The sequence below is a fragment of the Paroedura picta genome, chromosome 8, assembly GCF_049243985.1.
Source record: "Paroedura picta isolate Pp20150507F chromosome 8, Ppicta_v3.0, whole genome shotgun sequence".
Lineage (NCBI taxonomy): Eukaryota > Metazoa > Chordata > Lepidosauria > Squamata > Gekkonidae > Paroedura > Paroedura picta.
The window spans coordinates 59875398-59899766 of NC_135376.1; the positions used below are offsets into that span (position 1 = coordinate 59875398).

The 24369-nt window shown below is 42.8% G+C and overlaps 1 protein-coding gene across 1 annotated transcript in view; it reads right to left on the reverse strand.

Moving 5' to 3' along the window:
- The window catches only part of CPXM2 (carboxypeptidase X, M14 family member 2), a 96306-nt gene that overhangs the window by 66163 nt on the left and 5774 nt on the right, over positions 1-24369 (reverse strand). Inside the window, exon 2 of the mRNA XM_077350022.1 lies at positions 14185-14286. Within this exon, the coding sequence (XP_077206137.1) occupies positions 14185-14286 (102 nt within the window). The remainder of the gene's footprint in view (positions 1-14184; positions 14287-24369) is intronic.

Here is a 24369-nt window from a genome sequence, read left to right on the forward strand (position 1 = left end):
AATATTTGTTGCTGCATAGGGTATCATCCAAGTATCATGTGACCCAACTAACTGATGAACTCCATCCCCGCCAGGAGTAACAAACAGGTGGTCCCACAAAGACACAAGCCCCTTGCCACCTGGGAGTAGAGCTAGGCAATCAGGGAGGAGCCAGCAAACAGCCAGCACTTGACCAGCAGTCCTGGAGACCATTATGTCCCTCAGAGGCTCCAGCAACAGCCATGGGCCAAACGGAGCTATACCATGGTGAAAACATGTGCAGCCATTCGTTCATCGGGAACCCCAGCCCTGCAGCCACAAAGCAGCCATCAGTAAATCAGGGGGCAGATTATTTTTTAAGGGATTGATTAGAGTGGTTGGTTTGGATTTTATTTGCTAGTTGATGATGATGATGATGATGCCGATGACACAAGCATCTGGAAATACTTGTAATTGCATACCAGATTATAATACAAATGGATGATTTATGTGTGAGTATAGTTATCATGTCAAAGGATCCCTGGTTTCCTGTATAAACTAACATCATCTGGTCAGGATTGATTTATATTGTTTCTTTTCCAGATGTATTTCTAAAAGCTATGCTATATACTACTGATCACTGAAGAAGGCCTTTGAGGACAAAATGTAACTGAACTTCCGCTCATTTGATATTTATCATCAACCTTGTATTATAACAGTGTATGTAAAGCTTATTCTTAATTATTCTTAATGTAGCCTGATTTTGGGCCCTAGGTTTATAACTATGTTATGTATAGAATAAACATATTACTTTTGATACAAATTTTCTTTGCTGTTGTTCACCCCTTATAGCATTCTCAGCACATTTTGGGTTGAGCTAGCTTTACTATTCTACTTTGTCTGTTTGTGAACAAAACAAAATCATGTTGCACGACCCACTCTGCACACATTAGATAATGCACTTTCAATGTACTTTAGAATTAGATTTTCTTGTTCAACACAGAAAAATCCACCTGCAAAAGCGTGCTGAAAGTGCATAACCCAATATCTGCAGAATGGGCCTATGACAGAACAGAGAACTTTACAGACAATTGTACAATGGGAGCATCAGAAAAGGTATCCCATATGTCTTTGCACCGTCCCTTCATTTCATGGCATAAAGAATATTAACTGCAATCCCTCTTCTCCAAAGTGAAGCAAACGTTTCGTATATTTAGAAAAGCTAAACTATTTAGTCATCATCTTCAAATATGTGCTGCTTTGCGCTTCTAGGTTCCAGCTGACTGTGTGGATGCCATTTTTTTTTAAATGTTAAGCTTCTGTTATGTTGGCAAAGTTGAAAGAAGGAATTTCCAGTAAATCTGTTCTCATGAGATTTTTTTGTCCAAGTTTTCAGACTCAAGAGGTTCAGCTAAGCTTCAGATAACAGACCACAAGATAACTTAGAAGCTGGCATTCAATTTGCTACCGCTCCCATGTTGTTTCTTGGTAATATAATTTTAAATGGTAATAATGTGAGAACTTTACATATCAAAATACCCAGTGAATGGCAGATTTCTGGACTTATTTAATTGTCATGAATGGAACTTAGAAAAGAGGGTGTGAGAAAAGCAAAATGCAAGCACTGAGAAGAAAGGAGTATGTTATTAGTCAGGGTTTTGGGAGGCCCTGGACAGAGAGTTCCTAGGCCCCTCCCTTTCCTCTTCTGCCTACCATCTGGCCCTACTTACACCCTCATTCCCTCCCACCCATCATTCCTCCCACCTGCCTACACTGTTTGCAACCATCTCTCTGATGGTACAAGCAAGTCCATGCAGCTGGGAGGACAAGCACATTGATCACTGGCTGACTGGACAGTCCTTGATGGACAGAAACTACAAATGGTGCAGAATGCTGTGGCCAGGATTCTTACTAATACATCATGGAGATCCCAAATCTGACCTGTACTTCAACAACTTAGCTGGCTCCCAATTGAATTCCAAATTAGGCTTAAGGTTTTGGTATTTACCTTCAAGGCCATACACGGTCTGGGCCCAATGTACCTGAGAAACCGTCTCTCTGCCTATACCCTCAAAAGAGCCCTATGCTCTGCCACTTCCGACTGGCTGATGATCCCTGGCCTCAAAGAAGCACATCAGACCTCATAGCTGACTAAGGATTTCAAATGCCTGGTCTGACACCCTGACATCTACACCATACCAGCTCTCAGGACAAATGTGACAATAGGACAAATATGAATATAACTTTTCAGCTACGCTATGAATTCTTTTTCTTACCAAAATAGCCTCTGTGATGTCTGTCTGTCCACATATGATATTTCTGGTAAGGGCTTGGGGGAGGAGCGGCTTAAGTGCCGCTTAGCAGTTAACATCCACTCAGGCAGCTGTCCTGCCCCTGAGGGTTTCCTCCTCCAACTGGCTGGCCTGTCTGCCCAGTGGCCATCCAATTGCCTTCTGCCCCCTGACTACCCCTTCCTCCTTCCACTGAGCCTTTGAGGCTCAGAGGCTTCTGATCTCTGCCATGTGAGAGCTGCCCATGCTGGTGAGTTCCCTACCTGCAGCCTTTCCAGGTCCTGGAGGGAGGGGAAGGCCATCCTCGGAGTCCTTCCACTGCCCCTCCCCCAATCTAGCACCCGTTGTATTCCTGAATGCAATGGGATTGGCCCCAGTATAAATATAAATGTCAATGCTCCACCCCAATTGGTATCCAGCTTCTCTCATGTAATCCTTGACAGAATACTTTATCAATTTACACGCTGCTTAAAAGTAAGGAGTAAATTATATTTCATTTTACATCACCTCTATTTTATTTCAAGCAGATCTCAGTTTGTGAAATCTATTTATCTACCGATCAAGATACCAGTGATTTGATACAGTCTATTGCACATTAAGGTAAGAGAGAGGAAAGGGAAAGGAAAATTGCTTTTCATCAAGATAACCAATATCCCAATCAGATGAAAAAATAATATTTTCCTTCTATCCTAAGTGTTTCTATTTGCTTTCTGCCAAAATCATCACTGACTTCCTTATTTAAGCTGCCTTAATAAATCTTCAGCTTTGCCATGTACAACAAGGAAAATTTTATGCTAGTTTTTCACAGAACAAAACTGAATGATAGAATGCCTCTTGTCTACCAGAGCAAGTGGAATGATACATATACAAATATATTTTGAGGGATATTTATCAGGCAACACCTGCGCCAGCTTTAGGATTTTGCAACAGGTGAAGACCCAGCAGCTGTAATACAGAAGAAAAAAGTCTCAAGCTGGAGATTGCGAAGTGATTTAATGTTCAAACCAAATTCACAATATTCAAAACAATTTCAAAACGGATTCCCAGGTATATGTCCGCTTTCGATTTCTTCATCAGTGAATTCTAAATCTCAGGGCCATTCCACACAGCATTAATGTTGCTGAAGTGTTACCATTGTGTAACGCTATTTATTTTTCGTTATTAACAACGTCGTACACAATCTGCAATACTCCTGCAACACTCCCGCAAAAATTGCTTCATTATAACGCTTTTGGGGGAATCCCAAACAACAACAACAAAAGTGGATTACTCCTAAAAAACCCGCTAGACTCTTGAGAACAACCTGCAACACATCTGAAAATGACATGTGCGTTCTCAGTATAGCTGTAGCAAGCATGTCCCTTAGGAAGAGCTCCAAATGTAGCAAAGGTGACTCCTCAGAGAGGGGGAGAGGAAGTAGATGGTCTGATGTTCCTCTTCAAGTTCTTTTAGCAGGAATGTAGCTATTATTTTTGACAATATCCAGAAGGTGCTAAGCTTCAACCTTTAATAAGAGACTGATAAAACCTGTAGTCCTTCTGAGTCTGGCACTATGATGCACTCTGGCATGGTGTGTTAGGCAATGTTAAGGTCAAGAGCACCTGTAGGGTAACTTTGAATGAGTCCAATGAATGTCCATGAGATTCTTGGCTTCCCAGCACTCATCTTAAATGGAGCTGACAAAAGGGAAAAGCCCACTGCATTTTTTTCACACCTGTCAATTAGTGTGAGGGTTTCTTCTGGAAAAAAGCCAAATTTAAAGCTGATATGGCTGGGCAAGAAGAGTGAGCTCATGTGGGCACAGCACATGCCTGACATTTCAGTAAAACTTGTGTTGGCAGTGTTTCAATATGTGAGAGAAAGTAAAGCACCAAGCTACTTAAAACAATACAATAGTTTTTATTCAGAAGTGAATCTAGTATATACAGAAAGAGGAGGGGATAGACCTAACTGCCTTAGCTATCTGTTATCTGCAGCCATGTAACAACTTGGACTTCTGTGAGCAACATTAACAGTGCCCAACTAGGTTACAGTTTTTCAGGTATCTTAACAGGGCACACATTGTGACTACTCACCTGTTTTAAACTATATCGTGAGTATGTTGTTGTTAGGTGCAAAGTCATGTCGGACCCATCACGACCCCATGGACAATGATCCTCCAGGCCTTCCTGTCCTCTAAAATTCCCCTGAGTCCAATTAAGTTTGTACCTACTGCTACAGTGACTCCATCCATCCACCTCATTCTCTGTCGTCCCCTTCTTCTTTTGCCCTCAATCACTCACAGCATTAGGCTCTTCTTCAGGGAGTCCTTCCTTCTCAAGAGGTGGCCAAAGTATTTGAGTTTCATCTTCAGGATCTGGCCTTCTAAGGAGCAGTCAGGGCTGATCTCCTCTAGGACTGATTGGTTTGTTCACCTTGCAGTCCAAGGGACTCGCAAGAGTCTTCTCCAGCATCAGAGTTCAAAAGCCTCAATTCTTTGACGCTCAGCCTTCCTTATGGTCCAACATTCACAGCCATACATTGCAACTGGGAATACCATAGCCTTGACTAAACACACTTTTGTTGGCAGGATGATGTCTCTGCTTTTTAGGATGCTGTCTAGATTTGCCATTGCTTTCCTCCCCAGGAGCAAGAGTCTTTTAATTTCTTTGCTGCAGTCCCCATCTTCAGTGATCTTGGAGCCCAGGAAAATAAAATCTGTCACTATCTCCATTTCTTCCCCATCTATTTGCCAGGAATTGAGAGGACTGGATGCCATGATCTTTGTTTTCTTGATGTTGAGTTTCAAGCCAACTTTTGCACTCTTCTCCTTCACCCGCATCAACAGGCTCTTTAGTTCCTCTTCACTTTCTGCCATTAGAGTGGTAAAGGTAAAGGTAAAGGTATCCCCTGTGCAAGCACCGAGTCATGTCTGACCCTTGGGGTGACGCCCTCCAGCGTTTTCATGGCAGACTCAATATGGGGTGGTTTGCCAGTGCCTTCCCCAGTCATGACCGTTTACCCCCCAGCAAGCTGGGTACTCATTTTACCGACCTCGGAAGGATGGAAGGTTGAGTCAACCTTGAGTCGGCTGCTGGGATCAAACTCCCAGCCTCATGGGCAAAGCTTTCAGACGGCTGCCTTACCACTCTGCGCCACAAGAGGCTCTAATTTAGAGTGGTATCATCTGCATATCTGAGGTTGTTGATATTTCTCCCTGCAATCTTGATCCCAATTTGTGACTCCTCTAATCCCGCCTTTCTCATGATGTGCTCCGCATACAAGTAAAATAGGCAAGGTGACAGTAAACAGCCTTGCTGAACTCCTTTCTCAATTTTGAACCAATCAGTGATTCCATGTTCAGTTCTCACTGTTGCTTCTTGACCTGCATATAAATTTCTCAAGAGACAAATAAGATGCTCTGGTATTTCCATCTCCTTAAGAACTTGCCACATTGTGTTGTGCTCCACACAATCAAAGGCTTTAGTATAGTCAATGAAGCAGCAGTAGATGTTCTTCTGGAACTCCCTGGCTTTCTCCATGATCCAGCATATGTTGGCAATTTGATCTCATTCCTCTGCCTCTTCGAAATCCTGCCTGTACTCCTGGAAGTTCTCAGTCCACATATTGCTGGAGCCTAGCTTGTAAAATTTTGAGCATAACTTTGCTAGCATGAGAAATTAGTGAAATGGTGCGGTAGTTTGAACATTCTTTGGCATTGCCCTTCTTTGGGATTGGAATATAAATTGACCTTTTCCAATCCTGTGGCCATTGTTTAGTTCTCCAAATTTTCTGGCATATTGAGTATAGCACTTTTACTGCATCGTCTTTTAAGATTTTGAATAGTTTAACTGGAATGCTGTCACCACCACTAGCTTTATTGTTGCTCAGACTTCCTAAGGCCCATTTGACTTCACATTCCAGGATGTCTGGCTCCAGGTCAGTAACTACTCCATTATAGTTATCAGGGATGTTAAGCTCACTCTTGTATGGCTTCTGTATAATTTTGCCACCTTTTTAAAATCTCTTCTGCTTCTCTGAGGTCCCTACCATTTTGGCCCCTTATCATGCCCATCTTTGCATGAAATGTTCTCTTCATATCTCCAATTTTCTTGAAAATATCCCTGGTCCTCCCCATTCTATTCTTATCTCTTCTAGCTTTTCTCTGGAATTCTGTATTCAATTGGGTGTATCTTTCTCTTCCTCCCTTGCCTTTCACTTCCCTTCTCTCCTTAGCTATTTGTAAAGCTTCCTCAGACAGCCATTTTGATTTCTTGCCTCTCTTTTTCTTTGCTATGGTTTTAGTTGCTACCTCTTGTACAATGTCGCAAACCTCCGTCCATAGTTCTTCAGGCACTCTGTCTATCAGATCTAATTCCTTAAATCTATTTGTCACCTCTACTGTATATTCGTCGGGGATATGATTTAGTTCATACCTGAGTGGCCTAGTGCTTTTCCCTACTTTTTTCAATTTAAGCCTAAATTTTGCAACAAGAAGCTCATGATCTGAACCACAATCAGCTCCTGGTCTTGTTTTTATTGAGTGTATACAACTTTTCCATCTTTGGCTGCAGAGCACATAGTCAATCTGATTTCTGTGTTGACCGTCTGGTGATGTCCATGTGTAGAGTCATCTCTTGGGTTGTTGGAAAAGAGTGTTTGCTATAACCATTGCATTCTCTTGACAAAATTCTACCAGCCTGTGCCCTGCTTCATTTTGTACTCCAAGGCCAAACTTACCTGTTATCCCAGTTATCTTTTGGCTTCCTACTTTAGCATTCCAATCCCCCATGATGATAAGCACATCATTTTTTGGCGTTGCTTCTAGAAGATATTGTAGGGCTTCATAGAACTGGTCAACTTCATCCTCTTCAGCAGCAGTGGTTGGGGCATAGACCTGGATTACTGTGATATTGAATGGTTTGCCTTGGATTCGAACTGAGATCATTCTATCATTTTGGGGATTGTATCCCAAGACTGCTTTTCCTACTCTCTTATTGAATCTTCTGCGAGATTCTAGTCCACAGTAGTATACCTGATGGTCATCTGAATTAAATTCACCCATTCCTGTCCATTTGAGTTCACTGATTCCTAAAATGTCGATGTTCAGTCTTGTCATCGATTGTTTAACCATGTCCAGCTTGTGTTGATTCATGGATCTGATGTTCCAGGTTCCTATGGAATAAAAATCTTTACAGCATTGGACTGTCTTTTCACCACCAGTTCCCTCCACAACTGAGTGTCCTTTCGGCTTTGGCCCAGTCGCTTCATTCATTCTGGCGCTACTCGTACTAGCCATCTGCTCATCCCCAGTAGCATATTGGACACCTTCTGACCTGAGGGGCTCATCTTCCGGTGTCATATCATTTTGCCTTTTGAACTTGTCCATTGAGTTTTCATGGCAAAGATACTGGAGGGGTTTGCCATTTCCTTCTCCAGTGGATCACCTTTTATCAGAGCTCTCAGCTATGACCTGTCCGTCTTGGGTGACCCTGCACGGCATAGCTCATAGCTTCACTGAGCTACGCAAGCCCCCTTGCCACGGCAAGGCAGCGATCCTTGAAGGGGGATATCATAAGTATACCCAGTGCAAAATGTGTTACATTTGTGTCTACCTGTAGTTCACTGTACAGCTCATGGACAGCTCCCCAAGTTTGGGAGATTTGTGTAAGCTACTGATGAAACATAAGCAAGTATAGGAGAAGTAAGAGGCAGAATAACTTCCAGAAGGTGAAATTTCAAAACAGCCCAAGACTAAATTTCTTGTTCAGTGCGATTCAACCACCTCTGCAAATGACTTCACTTTCAGTTAATCAGGTCTAAGCCCTGCAGGATAGCTCAGTCTGAATTGCTTACTGCACAGCTCTCTTCAAAGGACAAAGGTTCAGCAGGTAAAACATTGTAAGTACTAGAAAATTAGATTTTTGTTTCATTATCTGATGGCAGCTTGAAACCACTAGCCAACGTCCTATATCAATTGGATAGCAAGGTGAAACAAATTAGCAGTCTCAGATATCCACAATACTTGTCATTAGCTTGACAAGGAAAATGTAATTGCCATCCTGGGCATAATTAAGTCGCATGGTTACATAGCCTTGAGGGCCACCATCACTGCTAATAAACCTGCATGTGGACAAGGAACAATGGATAAGGGTCTTAAACAAGGGGAGAGGGTTTATTCTGGTTCAATCTCTGGCATCTCCAGTTCAAAGTATCTCTGGTTAGCCAGTTTGAGGAAAGACCTTTTTAAAATAGAGACCTCAGACAGCTGCTGCCAGCTGGGTGTTATTGCTTAGATGTTACTAAGCAGAATGGACCAGTGAGCTGACATCCTAGAATAAGGTGACCAGATTTTAAGTTTGTTAAAGAGGGACACCATTGGCCGGGGGATTACCAACCTCCAGGCACAGCCTGGAGACTAGCTTCAAAGCCCATTTATGGAAAATGGGCTTTGAAAGGGGATAAGAGGTAAGATAAGGAGAGCCCCCCCCCCCACCCCACAGTTTACCTGGCAGGTCCTGGCAGCTGGAGCTGGAGAGGCGGCCTGGCAGCGAGCAGGGGTGGCAAAGAGCCGCCCCTGGGTCAGGGAAGGTGCGAGCCGTTCACAAGCCCAGGGATGGATAAAACTCCCCAAACACTGTCTGATTCATATGAAATTTCTCTATATGGTCCAGTAAAGCCACTTTAGACACATTAGTGGCAGCAGAAAAAGAAGAGGTGTTTTAACACCCCGTTTTTCTCTAGCTTACAAAATCTCAAAGTGGCTTATAATTACCTTTCTCTTTCTCTTCCCACAATAGGCACCTTATGAGATATGGGGGCTGAAAGAGTTCTGAGAGAACTAAGACTGGCCCAACGTCACCCAGCAGGCTTCATGTGGAGTAGCAGGGAATCATACCTGGTTGTCCATATTAGAGTTTGCTACTCTAACTACTACACAGGGATGCCAGACTCCATGTGGCACCTGGAGATCCCTCAGAATTACCGTTCAACCCCAGAGATCAGTTCCTCTGGGGGAAAAAATAGATGCTTTGGAGGGTGAGCTCTATAGCCCTGCATCCCACTGAAGTCCCTGTCCTCCCCTCACTTCATCCCCAGTTCTCCAGGAGTTTCCCAACCCTGGATCTGCAAGGCCCCAATCCTCTGCAAGTGGACATGTGGAATCTGGCCACCTTACTACTACATCTTGCTGGCTCTCAGAAAAGAGCCTGGCCTTAGAAAACTGTTTTCACAATTCCAATGGAGCCACACGCTGCCAATAATATTGTGTCACAGGTACAGTTCAATAGATACTTGTTTGCATACACCATTTGTTGACCAAAGGCCATTTGGAAACTTAACACATCTAAAGAAAACAAGCTCAGTTCAGCTCAGCTTGATTTAGAGCCTACCCCTCTCCAGGTTTCCTTCAGTTCCCTTTAACATACTGACTGAAATCAACAGCAGAATCTCTCTGTCTGCTGACACGTAACATTGCAACCTTCTGCCCCTCTGGGATTCTTGTGACTTCTGTAAATCCATCACAAAGAAACTGCTGATGCTGTTGCAAGATCCACCAGTCTAATCATACATTCTGTGTAATGTTGTAGTGGCAAATGTGAGCAAGATGGCTTCTTTTGGTGAACATCATGTTGACAGTTCAAAAGAAAAGAAAAAGAAAAGGGGACAAGCTGTTGCATTTTTCTGTTCCAGCATGGCATCGCGTACACACACATACGCGCGCGCACACACACACACCATTATTTGCATCCTCCTTTATTTCTCAGGATAAATGAAAAGTAGCATAAGTATGAGATGGAAGGACTCCCTGGAGAAGAGCCTAATGCTGGGAGCAATTGAGGGCAAAAGAAGAAGGGGACGACAGAGAATGAGGTGGCTGGATGGAGTCACTGAAGCAGTAGGTGCAAACTTAAATGGACTCTGGGGAATGGTAGAGGACAGGAAGGCCTGGAGGATCATTGTCAATGGGATCGCGATGGGTCGGACACAACCGCACCTAGAGAACAACAAGCATAAGTATGTGTTTTATTGTGTTCCAATCCATGGTTGTCAAAATTATCCAAAAATTACAAGTAGCCATAAAGGTGATTAATGGCCATAAAGGTGATTAAAGGTAAAGGTAAAGGTATCCCCTGTGCAAGCACCGGGTCATGTCTGATCCTTGGGGTGATGCCCTCTAGCGTTTTCATAGCAGACTCAATAGGGGGTGGTTTGCCAGTGCCTTCCTGAATCATTACCTTTTACCCCCCAGCAAGCTGGGTACTCATTTTACCGACCTTGGAAGGATGGAAGGCTGAGTCAACCTTGAGCCGGCTGCTGGGACTGAACTCCCAGCCTCATGGGCCGACAGCTTCAGACAGCATTTCTGCTGCCTTACCACCCTGCGCCACAAGAGGTGATTACCAGAACCTTAAACTTGATTTGGAAGTCAACTGGTAACCAGTGCAACTGTTGGAGTGCAGGCTGGATGTGGGCCCTTCTGTGATGTTCCTGTAAGAACCCTGGCTGCTGCATTTTGCACCAGTTGAAGTTTCGGGATCAGGGATAAGGGAAGGCACACGTAGAGCAAGTTGCAGAAATCCAGCCTAGAGGTGACCATTGCTTGGTTAGGTGTTCTGGGGCGAGGTAGGGCACTAGTAGCTTGGCTTGACACAAATTGAAGAATACCAGCCAAGCTTCTCTTGTGATCTGTTCCTCCATGGAGAGGGAGGTGTCAAGGATCACACTCAGGTTCATTTGGACCTTTCCTACCAAACCACAGGACCTCTGTCTCTGAAGGATTAAGTTTCAGACAGCTCATAATTGCTTCCAAACAGCTGGCTAGTGAGTCTGGGGGTAAGTCAGGATGCTGGTTCATCATGAGAAAAAGCTGGGTCTCATCTGAATATTCATAACATCCCAGTCCAAAGTTAGATGCAACTTGCCGGTGCTTTTATGCACAAAGATTAAACAACTGTTTGACAGCCATCAGGCACAAGCATTTCATTAAAGGCATACCTGAGATCTCTGTAATATATACATCAGATATGCCTATATAAATAAAATTGCTTTTTTATATCATAATTTTTTTAAAAAATGGTGCCTTGTAAAGTATTCAATGATAAGGTTGTAAAGAACTTTGGAACTACAGGGACTGCTAATTCAGTAGGACAACACATTTGAATCCACAACTCTGATACATTCCCAAACAGGTTATCTTGACAGTATAAACAAAACCAGAGGAAAGTTTACTTACTGGTAGAGCAAATGAACATTTTTCAGGAGAGAGGCTTTGGTTTGATACTTCCCTCATCTTTATCACATTACTTTATCCATTTTCGTGAATAGAAATGGAATGGTTGCTATGTTCATTTTCTTGCCAGTAGAGTACCACCAGCCCCTCAGTCTCAGACCCTGGTTATCTGCAACATAGGTGCCTTTATATTAATTAGTACTTATAAAATGAATGGCCTCTGCTTTCCAGGTAGCAGTTCCTTTCCAGTTCCTTTATATGGCTGGCCAGAAATTCCTTGTGACTCAGTGGAAGATGTGTAACTTGCCAGCTGGGTTACTTAAAAAAAAAACTAAGCTCACACATCCAAAATAAGAGTTAGATGTGGTTCAGATTTCTTAACTAATAAGAGAAATGCCTCCTAAAACAAAAGTCTTCTTCTGATCCATATTCTTATAGATAATATTTAAATTTTAGCTGAAAGAGAGGCATTAAAACTCTTTAGAGGTGTTTGTCAAACATTATTTCAGAGAAGAACTTCATACTTCCAGTTCACTTCACTTTATTTTCCTTTTCCCTCAAAAAGCAACATATCTGCCTGTTTCACAATTCATGTGCAAGCTGTTAGTAGATAGACCCCTCCTCTTGTAGCAGGGCAGACTATAGCTTAGAGCTATGAAAACCATGAAGGAGTCTCAAAGCAGCTAACAACTGCCTTCCTTTCTTCGTTCCACAACAGGCACCCTGTGAGGTAGGAGAGGCTATGAGAGAACTGTGACTGGCCCAAGGTCACCTAGCTGGCTGCATGAGGATGACTGAGGAACCAAATCTGGTTCTCCAGATTAGAGGCCACAATTTTTAACCACTAGACCAGGAGTAGTCAAACTGCGGCCCTCCAGATGTCCATGGACTACAATTCCCAGGAGCCCCTGCCAGCGTTTGCTGGCAGGGGCTCCTGGGAATTGTAGTCCATGAACATCTGGAGGGCTGCAGTTTGACTACCCCTGCACTAGACCATGAGAACCCTCCCCCAGTGCCATAGTCTGGATTCATATCACCACTAACTTCTGTTCAGCTTTTTTAAAGAGCAAAAGACATGCTAAGATTCTACTCACAAAATTCCAGTATTTTCATCTCAAGCCACTATGCACTTAAATATTGAAATAAAAAAGCATGCTCAATTACTCTTTCATCCCAATTGCACTGCAGTTGTACAGCTATGCAAAAACAGCCTTCTACATTTCCTTAGAAATATTCAGAGGCCCACAAGTATGCAGTGCTTGTTTAGTACTATGTAAATCACTGGAGAATAGTTTGTCATTGATCTAATATGGCTTACAGTTCCCTGATGATTCATTTCATCTGTTCACGGCACTTAAATAACATCATTCCAGAGTTATACAACATGTATGGCTTTTGACAGTAGAATTAGTGTCATATAGCTTTGGTAGATCTAAAATACAAGTTAATTTTTCTATGACAGAAGTCATCTTGCTTATTTTTCCAGTGGCTGGAGGAATCCAGATGTTTTGAACAAATAAGCTGCATTGGGGGGAAACCCACTTTAGAGCAGCCAAGTTCACAGCCCTGATATTTGAACAAAATGCTGGCTCTGTCAGAAATGTTCATTCTGAAAGAGGTAAGGAACAGCTGGATTATACATTTTTATATTGAATAATAAAATGAGAATCCTCTGGGGAACCCTGAGGTCCTCCTATTCCCACAACCCTACTTTCCCCCCAGTCCCTCCCCATACCCCCGTTGTCATTCTTGCACAACAATCAGGCTACAGATATATGCTGCCGTGGATAGCTCTCATACAGTGGAGCCTATTATCTAAGCACCCAAGTCCTGAGATCCCATCCAAAGCCTGATTGCTGCACTGTGTAGAATGGCCTGTGTAGAACTTCCCTCCTCTTGTAATACCACTTGGAATTCTACTTACCCAAGTCTGTACAAGTTTAAGGAACCAGACACCATCACCCTGCAACCTGAATAATATTTTACTGGAAGTAAGCCCAACTGAATAAAATGGGACTTACTTCCGAGTAGATATGCTTAGGATTGCTCCTTGTACGAGATAAACTGGAACAATGGCATTCCACAACTGATCAGAGTTACCCTATATACAAACAGGGACACCATGCACAAACCCACACACACACACAGAAATAGCCTTGAGTCTCTGGCCTGGAATATGAAAAGCAGCCAACGAGCAGTGGATTTCTGTGCACACTGAATGATTTATAATACAATGCAAACCCAAAACCAAAAAAGGAACACAACCCAACCATAACAGGTAGGAACTCAGAAGTTGAGCTGTACAATAAAATAATGTGAAACTTGTTAATTATTTATTAGACTGCACAATTAAAAACAGAATAAAAACTTCATAAAAACTATACAGAACTAACAGCACATGAGACCAAATGCATTTCGACCCTACTGGGTCTTCCTCAGTGGTCAGAACTGTGATAATACACTCTATATAAAAATATCTATATTAGACTCTTTATAAAGTGTAGCTGAGTGGTTGAATGGGATCCTGGAAGATAAATAGATATTGAAAAATATCAGAATGAGCATGATTAAAAAGGAGAGTCTAATATGTAAATCATTCAAATATGAGTGGTGACTTACTGTAAATACTGTATAATACAAAACATGGTTTGCAAGGATCCTTTTCATTTTTTTGTTGAGAAAATATTCATCAAAGAAATATAATCTCAAGTCATTCTGGCTTACTTTCTCGGTGATCTTCATACGCATTTTGTCTTTCATAGTCGCCATCTGGTGCCCTTTCAATGCCTTTCTTGTTTTTCTCACCTTTCCTGTTGCCATTTTTAGCTGTAGGCATAATAATTAAAAAAAACAGTGTATATTATTTCCCCAAACACATACTCTCAAATGTGATGATACAATCAGTAATTATAACTCAAAAAGAAAACAGTATGGCATTTTAATTTCTTTGTGTTGTTCCCAAAAAGTAAGCAATATCCCTACTTCTTATGAACCATCTTGGTATTGTGGTTAAGAGTGGCAGCTTCTAATCTGGTGAGTCGGGTTTGATTTCCCACTCCTCCACGTGCAGTCAGCTGGTTGGCCTTGGGCTACTCACAGTCCTGTTAGAAGCTGTTCTCACATAGCAGTTTCTCTCAGAGCTCTTTCAGTCTCCCCTGCCTCACAGGATGTCTATTGTAGGAGAGGAAAGGAAGGCAATTTTAAGCTGCTTCGAGACTCCTTCAGGTAGTGAAAAGCACGTTATAAAACCCAACTCTTCTTCTTTTTTGCGTCATGTGGTGATAACTGTATAAACTAAGCTTACTGTTCCTATTTGGTTTGTGTACCTGTTGAACATCTTCATTACGCTGTATGCATCTCAGGAAGTGCGTGTGCACAAAAAAGCTTACACCATGAATAAACTCTGTTCTGCTGCTTCAGACCAACATGTGGACAACATTTATTTCATATGTTATATTTTCTTAAAATACTTGTCTCTCCACTATCACTTCTTGGCCTAAGAACTCAATGACAGGAGGGAGGGGATTTAAATATATGCAAAAAACATTTTTGTAAAATAAAACAGATTTCCAAGTTACAGCTTGGTGTAGTGGTAAAGAGCAGTGGACTTGAATCTGGAGAGGTAGGTTTGATTCTCTGCTCCTCCACAAGCAGTCAGGTAGGTGACCCTGAGCTAGTCATAGTCCTGTTACATCTATTCTCTCAGAGCTCTCTCATCCCCACCTCCCTCACAGGGTGACTGTTGAGGGAGGAGGAAGGGAAAGCAATCGTAAGCCACTCTGAGACTCCTTCAGGCTGTGAAAGGGGGGGTTGTAAAAACCAACTCAGAGTTGGGCACTTTGGCGTCAAAACGGCCATTTCCACCTGAAGCAGCCAGCCCCGCAGTGTGGGGGGGGGGAGGGGAGGCACGGGTGCTGGTGTGCCAATTGGTGCACACGCACAGAGCTCAACCCTAAACCAACTCCTCTTCTTTTCAAATGCTACAAAGCTATATGGAACATTGGGTGGACTTCAGAAAAAGCACATGCTTCAAGCCTCAATAAAATACATTATGCAAGACTGAGAGCCATATACCCAAACTCCTTCAATAGGCTTCCCACTTGCCAATCCTTGGTGGGAAATTGCACATCTGAGCCTCATTCTCCCTCCCCAGAAAAACTGTGAGGGAAAAAATGGCCACCGTTCAGTGGGACTCTCTCCTCTTAGTCTCTGTCTTCTTTATTATAAAAACCATGATGGCAGCAAAGGGGTGCATGGCAAAGAAGGGCAAGGCAGCCTACCTGATCTCCCCTTCCCAAGGATAAAGCTATATTCAGTGTAGAAGCATGTATTTTGTAGAACTTCCCAGCATTTTGTGATTGGACACGGCTTTCATTGCAGTCATTTTGTGGTGATGCTCACTACATATTTTCAAAATGTTAGTGTCAGCATTCCTATCTATATATACCACTGATAAAGGGAGCGTTGAACCTTGAAATCTGATACCCTCTGAATCCTCTTGGTCTCTAAGGTGCTACTGGACTCACATCTAGCGTGTAGGTAACTGAACTTGGACAACATCTTCTATTGTGTTTGCACTCTCAAAACCTGCAAATGAGTGCTCAAATACATATCACAACACTTCCAATTGCCTGTCATGACTTGGCAATGCAACATTCTCAATGAATGAAAACTGAGAAGAAAAGAGAAGAAAATCAGTGTGCTGACATAAAATCTATATCTCTAAATTTCAACTTTAACACCATTCTGGGTAGAATTCTTTAACTATTAAGAGTCTCATCTTTTATTTCATTTTTTTAAACCATGAATGACAGGAGTTACAGAGATTTCCAGAGAGGCCCAAGCAAATTCTAGCATCTATCAAATGAAAAAAAAGCAGCTCAGATTGATAGCTCTGAGTGTTTTTAAGAATTCTATAAAATAACTGGGAGTCTTTGAATTCTGTGTACTTTGATCCTATCAGCAGCAACCTGTGCAAGCCAGGTAATCCCTACTGTATTACAGCACAGGAAATATCAAATATTTAGCCCACATTTCCACAGATCTTGACAGGTTCAACGGTGTCACTCTTCTTTTTGACTTTCTCTAAACATCAAATGGTGAGTGCAGCTGGGCAAATTACTTCAGCCTCCAAATTATGTTGAATGTATTTCTTACTTCCTGTTAGATAGGTTGCTTAAACTCAAACTTTGACTTCATTTGGGCTTACAAGAAAGTTATTAGTTGTCTAGTTTTGAGTGTCATGGTGATGGGCAAACTCTCAGATGAACACACAAAGGTTGTTCAGAATGCAGCTACCATGGCATTCATACATCCAGCCAATTTTGCAGCAACTGCACTGGCTTTTAATTGTTATCTGGGTCAAATTCAAGGTGTTGGTATTAACCTTTAAAACAGTGGTCCCCAACCCTCGGTCCGGGGACCGGTCCCGGTCCATAGATTAGTCAGCACTGAGCTGTAGTTCCTCCTTGTCCTCCCCGAACGCTGCCTCAGGGGCTGCCCTTCCACTCTGCCACCAGCTCACCTTTGGTGCTCTCCAGTAGCTGCCCTGTCTGGGGCTCCCCCTCAGTGTGACACTGAGCAGCTGCTGCTGGCAGTGCCCCCCAGCGGGCGGTGGGAAATCAGCGGCACCGGTGGGAAAGCAAGTAGAGCAGATGCTCAGGAGGTGGCAGCAATATCCCTCAGCAAAAGACTATCCCCCCCCCCCCAGGCCTCAGTAAAATTGTCAAGCATTGACCAGTCCCCAGTGATAAAAAGGTTGGGGACCACTGCTTTAAAACGTTAAATGAGTGTGGACTAAGGTGACCAGACTGTCCCAATTTTGGAGGGACATCTGGGGATACCTGGCAAATTGTACTTACGTTGAAATTTAAACATATATATTACAGTACTATTTTTGCAGTCTATGTGTTCTATGAAACTTTTTGTTGCTCCATATAGACCACATTTTTAATCAAGACCCCCCCCCCCCGGTCAATGGTGTCCCGCTTTACCAATGTTAAAATCTGGTCACCTTAATGTGGACCATTATACCAAAAGGGCCGTTATACTTGTCTACATGGCTGGAAATAAACATCTTGGAGTTCCTCCTAAAAGACCATCTGAGGCAAAGCACCTGATTCTTCCCAATGGTTAATGGTAATACTAACAGGCATATTCAGTCTTGCAGGTATTAGTAACTGGGCCTCTCTGCCTATATGGCCCTTATCATTTTCAAGGCTGGAGTCAGGAATGGGATAACTGGCCCTTCTTGAGCACCTGTGGCCTACAGGTTGGAAGGGGGGAACAGGGGTGATGATGTAACCTTCTAAAGGATTCTCATGAAAATGTGCCCCAATTGGATTATGACTATCATCTGATGCTAGTTGGCTTGAGAGTATAATTGAGCTAAAAGACTGGGAGAAGGAGGCTTGAGGCCTGAACTATGATATGCCCACATTTAAATGGACAGTTATATCGAGAAGTGTCCATTTATGGCTTAAGCCATAGGGGTGTTTGGGGAGTTTGAGTTTGTGCCATCGAACACAGTGCATAAATGTGTTATATGTGTCTGTGTTTGGATGCTGTGACACAGTTTACTAATGTAACAGGATTAACTTTTGCTAATATATTCCTACTGTTATGATGGTCACTTCTTAGTCTGAGGAAGAGTGCTTGCACTCAAAAGCTCACGCCTTGAATAAATCTTTGTTGGTCTTAAAGGTGCTAACTGGACTCTGATTTTATTATATAATAGAAGTTAGCTTTTCTTGTTTTTCTTTGCTGTAATGATTTTAGAGAGTTGTGCTGCCTTGAGATATAAATATTAAAGAAAGTAGTTAATAAACTTAATATATTTTTATTAAGATCTGCACACTAGCCCTGAGGACTTCAGGGTTGAACTTCTTGACAGACTGCATCTCCCACTATGACCCCCTACAGTGTCTTTGTTCTGCAGCATAAGAGCTGGCTCTCAGTTTGCCCATTTGAGTGTGACAAGGGCAAGGCCCTTTTCTATTGCTTTGTCTGAGGAGACTCTTGGGTTGCAAGAATTGTCTGCTTTCTGCAGGGCATGTAAGACATAATTTTTCTACCAGGCATTCCACGAATGTAATTTTGGTGGACTCTACCATCAATGGTATTGATATTTTTATGCCAAAAGTGTTAATTTGCTGTGTGGTTTTAGTTTTGTTATTGTTTCTGTTCTGACATGTTGTTAGCCACTCCAAGCCCTATTCTGGCAAAAGTGTGAGATAAAAATCTAATAAATTTTGTAAGAATGAATTAATAAATAAACCTGAAGCTACAATCAGACCGTTGATCCATCTGTGTAAGTACTGTCTACCCAGGCAGGAGCTGTCCAGGTTCTTGAACAAAGGCCTTTCTCATCATTTGCTACTAGACAGGAGGAGCCAGAAGTTAAATCTGGGACCTTCTGGATGCCAAAAAGATGCTCTACCACCAAATCATAGCCTCTCCCCATGCCCTCTCCTTGCTTTACTTTGATTTCCATTCATTTTGTATTGATTTTCATTGAAAATGTTCAGTAAACCCTAGTAAACAAGAAGTGAGTCCATGAGCTGCAGAACCAGTCCTGTCAACAATGTATTTTTTTCTTTTTGCAAGTGTGGTATAGTGGTTAAGAATAGGGGCTTCTAATCTGGTGAGCTGGGTTTGATTCCCTGCTCCTACACCTGCAGCCCGCTGGGTGACCTTGGGCTACTCACAGCCCTGACAGTGCTGTTCTGACCAAGCAATCCTGCCAGAATTCTCTCAGTCCCACCTACCTCACAGGGTATCTGTTGTGGGGAGAGGAAAGGAAGGCAATTACTAATGCTTAACCCCAGGAATATTTTAAATGAATGACTGTGTAATTCAAAGAAAATAAAATAATCCTTACCATGGACAAAGTGATATGCCTAGGATCTGTAGTCTCTACAGATTCCAAATTCCATGCTTCAGACATTGTTATTTTAACATCGGGTTGCATTTTCCAAGAAAAAGAACTAATTTCAGCCCTCATATTTATTTATAGTGACAAATATTTAAAGAGTCCTAGAGATACCATGCTGTTATGTCTACTTCTTCAGACACAATACGAAACTAATGGCATAAGCATTTTCATTTGAAAGTTCATGGCCAGATAAACAAATTATTCCTACATGTATGGCATAACACTGAAGACGATGCTACTAAATGTTCAAGGAGCAACATTAATAAAGGTCTGAAATCAGAATAAGCTGTTGGATGTGGAAAACTCTCTTCTATAACTGGCAAAGAGAATAACATGGCAGGCTTCCTATTTTCTTTGCCAAACACACCCAGAGAATGAGTTTAAATTCCATCTGGGACACCAAACAAAGAGACAGACTGTCTTTGAATTATTATGGCTAGAGTGTGACTAAAGTGGAAATTTAAGTCATGATTATCACTAATTTGAGATATAATTAACTATCATAACAATCCAGGTGTGTGATTCATTGCTAGCAGTGTCACAAAAATGTGGAGACAATATTGTATAGTCTTATAAGCATTTTTCCATTCAGTGGGACTTATCTCTAAGTAAATTAGCATATATTTCTCTTTTAAGGTATGTCTGATTGCTCTGAATCTCCATAATCTAGTGATTAACAATCTGGAATTCAAAAGAATCAGTTTTCACATGTGCCACTTGAAAATTGTTGATCATTTTTCCTCTCTTGGATCATATGCACAAAAGGACATTGTTTAAAAAAATGTTGGGATCAGATTTCTAAAATACCATGACTAAGATTTACTCATAATCCATAAATTTGATATTTAAAAAATAACACTCAAAAATCCAATGTGAGAGCATTTTAATCCTGACCAAGGAGTGGCAGTACTCCAACAGAAAAGTGCCAAGGGGTGTTTGAAGCATGAGATTGCAATATTTGAAAGATTGCACTCTTTCACAAATTCAGAACAATGGACCACCTCCCACCATGCCTTCACTTCAACACTCCTCCCACCGTTTGCTAGTGGAATAAGGACTTCTTAAGCTCTCCATTCCAACTTGTATCTGATGATGGGAGTATTGACTCTTGAAAGCTTATACCCTCTAAAACATTTTGGTCTCTAAGATGCTGTGCTGTCTGAGTGACTGAAGTTGAATGTAGCTGTTCCACTGCATACCAACATTGTAACTATCAGAATCCAAGTCTACTCAATAGGGCTTATTCACAGGAAAGTAGATCAAGATGGGCAAGCTGCATTTGTCTGTCCATATCAGTAAACAAGATCAAGGGGCTTTTTGCACGCCTTCAAAATAGCACAATGGTTGCCAATTGAAAATGCTACTGATTTGCTGTTATGCACAACGTCGTCGACAATCTGCCACACACCTGAAACCAATCTGCAAAAAGCGCTTCCTTGTAGCGCTTTCAGGGAAATCCCCAAAAGTGGATTCACCCTCCGGAAAGCGATACACTCCTGCAACCAATCTGCAACACTAGCGAAAAAGACCTGTGCGTTAACATTGTTGCGGTTTCTACAAAGTCCCTCCCCCTGGCTCTCTTCTCTGATCTTCCGGCGAAGCGATCGCCATTTTTTTTTCTCCGAGCGAGCGGGGATAAACGCACCAGCGAGCCTCTTTCAGTTTAGAGGCTTCCCCGGCTTCAGTCCCTCCCCTTCAGTCACTAAACACAAAGAACAGAGAAGCCCGTTTGCTGATGTATTTTCCCTTTATTTTTTACACATTCATTCAGCCGAAAATCGGGCCCGTGAGAGGGGGGGGGATTTTTTTTTTTCACTCGGAGGGAGCGTGGCAAAGATCAAACGACAGCTCAAACACACCAGGCAGCTGGATGGGTCTCTCCGTTGCAACGAATTAACACAGATTCGTTGCAATGGGTCTGTTTTTTTTTTTTTAAACCCTTTCTTAAAGGGAAAGGGGCTGTTCGGGAGCATGCCCGTTGGCTGCTTGATGGCCAGGGGCGGGACGAGCTCGGCAATAGCGCTTCCTTTCTAGCGATTTCTGCCGAGACCGGAAGCCTGTGGGAAACGCTACAAAACGCAACTGGATTCCACTACAAAGGCAGGTATGCATAACGACGAATTCCACTATTTTAAATGGCGATTTTTCATTCAGTGACCAATTTGCTACAAAGATCCCGGTGTGTAAAGCCCCCAAGAGTCCAGTAGCAGTAGCACCATAAAGATTAACAAAATTTGTGGCAGGGCATGAGCTTTTCTGAGTCACTCCTCACTTTTTCAGATACCAGGAAAGTGTTATTATGAATTCACTGTAAATCAAGTTATGAATGAATGGGGTGAAAGGTTCCAGGAGGGAGAGAGACAGAACATAACTGGTAGACAGAGAAGGATAAAGAAGAATCATACATGGTTAGATAGTCAACTTAGCATTTTGGTTCAAGTTCAATAGGGTAGTGGAGGGAGGTGTTTCTTTGAGGAAAAACTAGCCTGATTTGATGAATATGGCAGTCCATTTTTAGCCCCATTTCGATGGGCTTTTGATCATATGGAATTAAAAGAATGAACAGAAATTCCAGTTTCCAACTTGGAATGTCCTATTTGTAGAAATTACAATACTGGAGGTCACTGTGTGATTTACCATCTTTAAACCGCCCGCGGACTAAATAAAACGCTAAGGCCTGGTGGGGAGGAGTTAGGGCAAGCTCTGTCTGGGATAAAAACTTGGAGGAGTGAATCAGGAGCCGCGAAGCAGCTCCTGATTTGCTCCTCCGAGTGTCAATCCTGGACCAAGGAGGCAATGGGGAGGCGCGCTTCACGCGCTTCCCCATTGCCTCCTTGGCTGCCATTGCCTCCGCCTCACTGCGGGGAAAGGATCAGGGCTGCCGCGTCGAAGACACGGCGGCCCTGCTCCTTTCCACCCGCACACCTGCCCAGCTCTGCCTTCCCGCAAACGCACAGCCTTCCCGCCAAAGCACAAGAAGCCTCCTGCGCATGCACAACCTTCTGCCGCCGCTTCCCCACTTACCCCGTGCTTCGCAGCCACCACGGCAACAGCCTTCGCCAACATAAAATGGCACCGCTGACTCAGGTGCCGCCACCTAGCTGGTCCACGGTCACCCGGCCCCCGAAGCCTCCCCCTCCCAACATGCCGCTGCTCCATGGCCGCCCGCTCCGGAGCCTGAGCTGCCCGTCGACACCGCCGCACCTGGCCCGCCACCGCCCAGAGCCATGTCGCCGACCACCTCGCACCAGCCAGCGAGACCCCGACGCGACACACACGGTAGGCCCACTTCCCCAATGCAAACCCCAGCCCCGCAGAACCCTTCCCCAGTCCAGGTGGGGGGGGGGCAGGAGAGACGCTTCTGCGCCCTCCCAGACCCGCCCCAAGCCATCTAGCGCCCATTTTATCACCAAATAAAATGGGCTTTTTATCTAGTAAAGATATAAAAGGAGAGGACTGTATATTTTGCTATTTAAGCTGCCTGGCCCCAAGGAAATATGGCTGGCCTCAACCAGAGCTCCTGCCTGGTAGACTGAGCTCCCAGCAAGATCAGGGCCCTGCCTGAACTATTTGATTTCCACAGAGCCTTCAAGATGGAGCTCTTCCACTGGGCCTATGGTTGAGGCCAGCTAGATAATAGCTATATGAAATACTGAGTCTTCCTCCTGCCTCCTCTGCTCTCCTGTCCTTCCCTGCCCCACCCTATATGCTAACATCTTGATGGGTACAACTTGACCTCAGAAATTAAAATTGGTTCAACATTAAAAAGCAATTTTAGATCACTTAACATGGTTTCTATCTTCATGAATCATTATTTTCTTTTTGAGTGATAGCAATCAATTAATCAATAAACCTTTAATAGCATAGCCTATAAAAGAAGTAACATTAATCAGAATAAAATAGCATGTATTTTGAGTATCAGTGCGCTATAAGAAAAAAACCAGCAGGATACAATCCATTAAAAAGCTACCCCAATTATACAAAGAAATTGCATTCTGAAATGGATTTCCCATCAGACTGAAATATTAGTTTTATTTTCTTTATTAAAGAACCGTACTTGCCTTTTTCTGATGACATGCATCCCACTACTTTTGCACATCTCCAGAGCAGATTCCTAGTGCATGATGCCTTCAAAGGGGCATATTTGCAATAGGAGCAAACAACACATTTTCTTTCATGCCTGCAATTATTTATCAGGAAACTTTGGGGAAAGGCTGTGGCTCAATGATGGAGCACATCCTTCAGAGGAAGACTACCATGTTCAATCTGCGGGATGTCTTCCTGAGACTCTGGAGGGCTTCAGTGAAGCAGCATAGGCGAGGGACCAATGGCCCTAGTTGAAGTAAGGCATATTCATATGTTCAGTCTTTAGATTTCTAACAATGCAATCCTTGCCTCAAAAATCCACACCCATGAATGGGAGCAGAACCCATGAATGGGAGCAGAAATAGACAAGTAATGGAAATCAAACTTTAGACTAGAGGCGTCAGTATGGTTGTGATTTAATGTAGAACTTGCTACATATAGATCCTTGACCTTTCTAGGGTTTTACACAGTATTGAAAACTCAATGTGAGGTTTGAAATCAACATTTCAAAAGTTGGCAATACAATGGAATTTGTAATCCCTTTCCTCTAAAAATCTCATGGAAAAGAGATATTTTTAAATAAAGTGTCTTTATCCTATAGCATGGAGGCATTTTGGAATAAGGAATGTTCCCTTAAATAAAATAGATCTGCCAACCCTGGCTTGGATGGAAAGCACAATTCTCATACTGTAATGTTTCCTATGCAACTTTTTCCTGCCAAGAAAATCTTTATGCTTGGGATAGAAAGAGCACATTTTGAAAGGTATTTTTTCAAACTGCAGTAAGAGTTAAGGATGGGCATGAACTGCTCCAAAACCTTAAATCTGTCACAAATTTGAACAGTTCATGCCTCTTCAAAACCAGGTTTGGGGGAGGCACCTCCCCTGAAA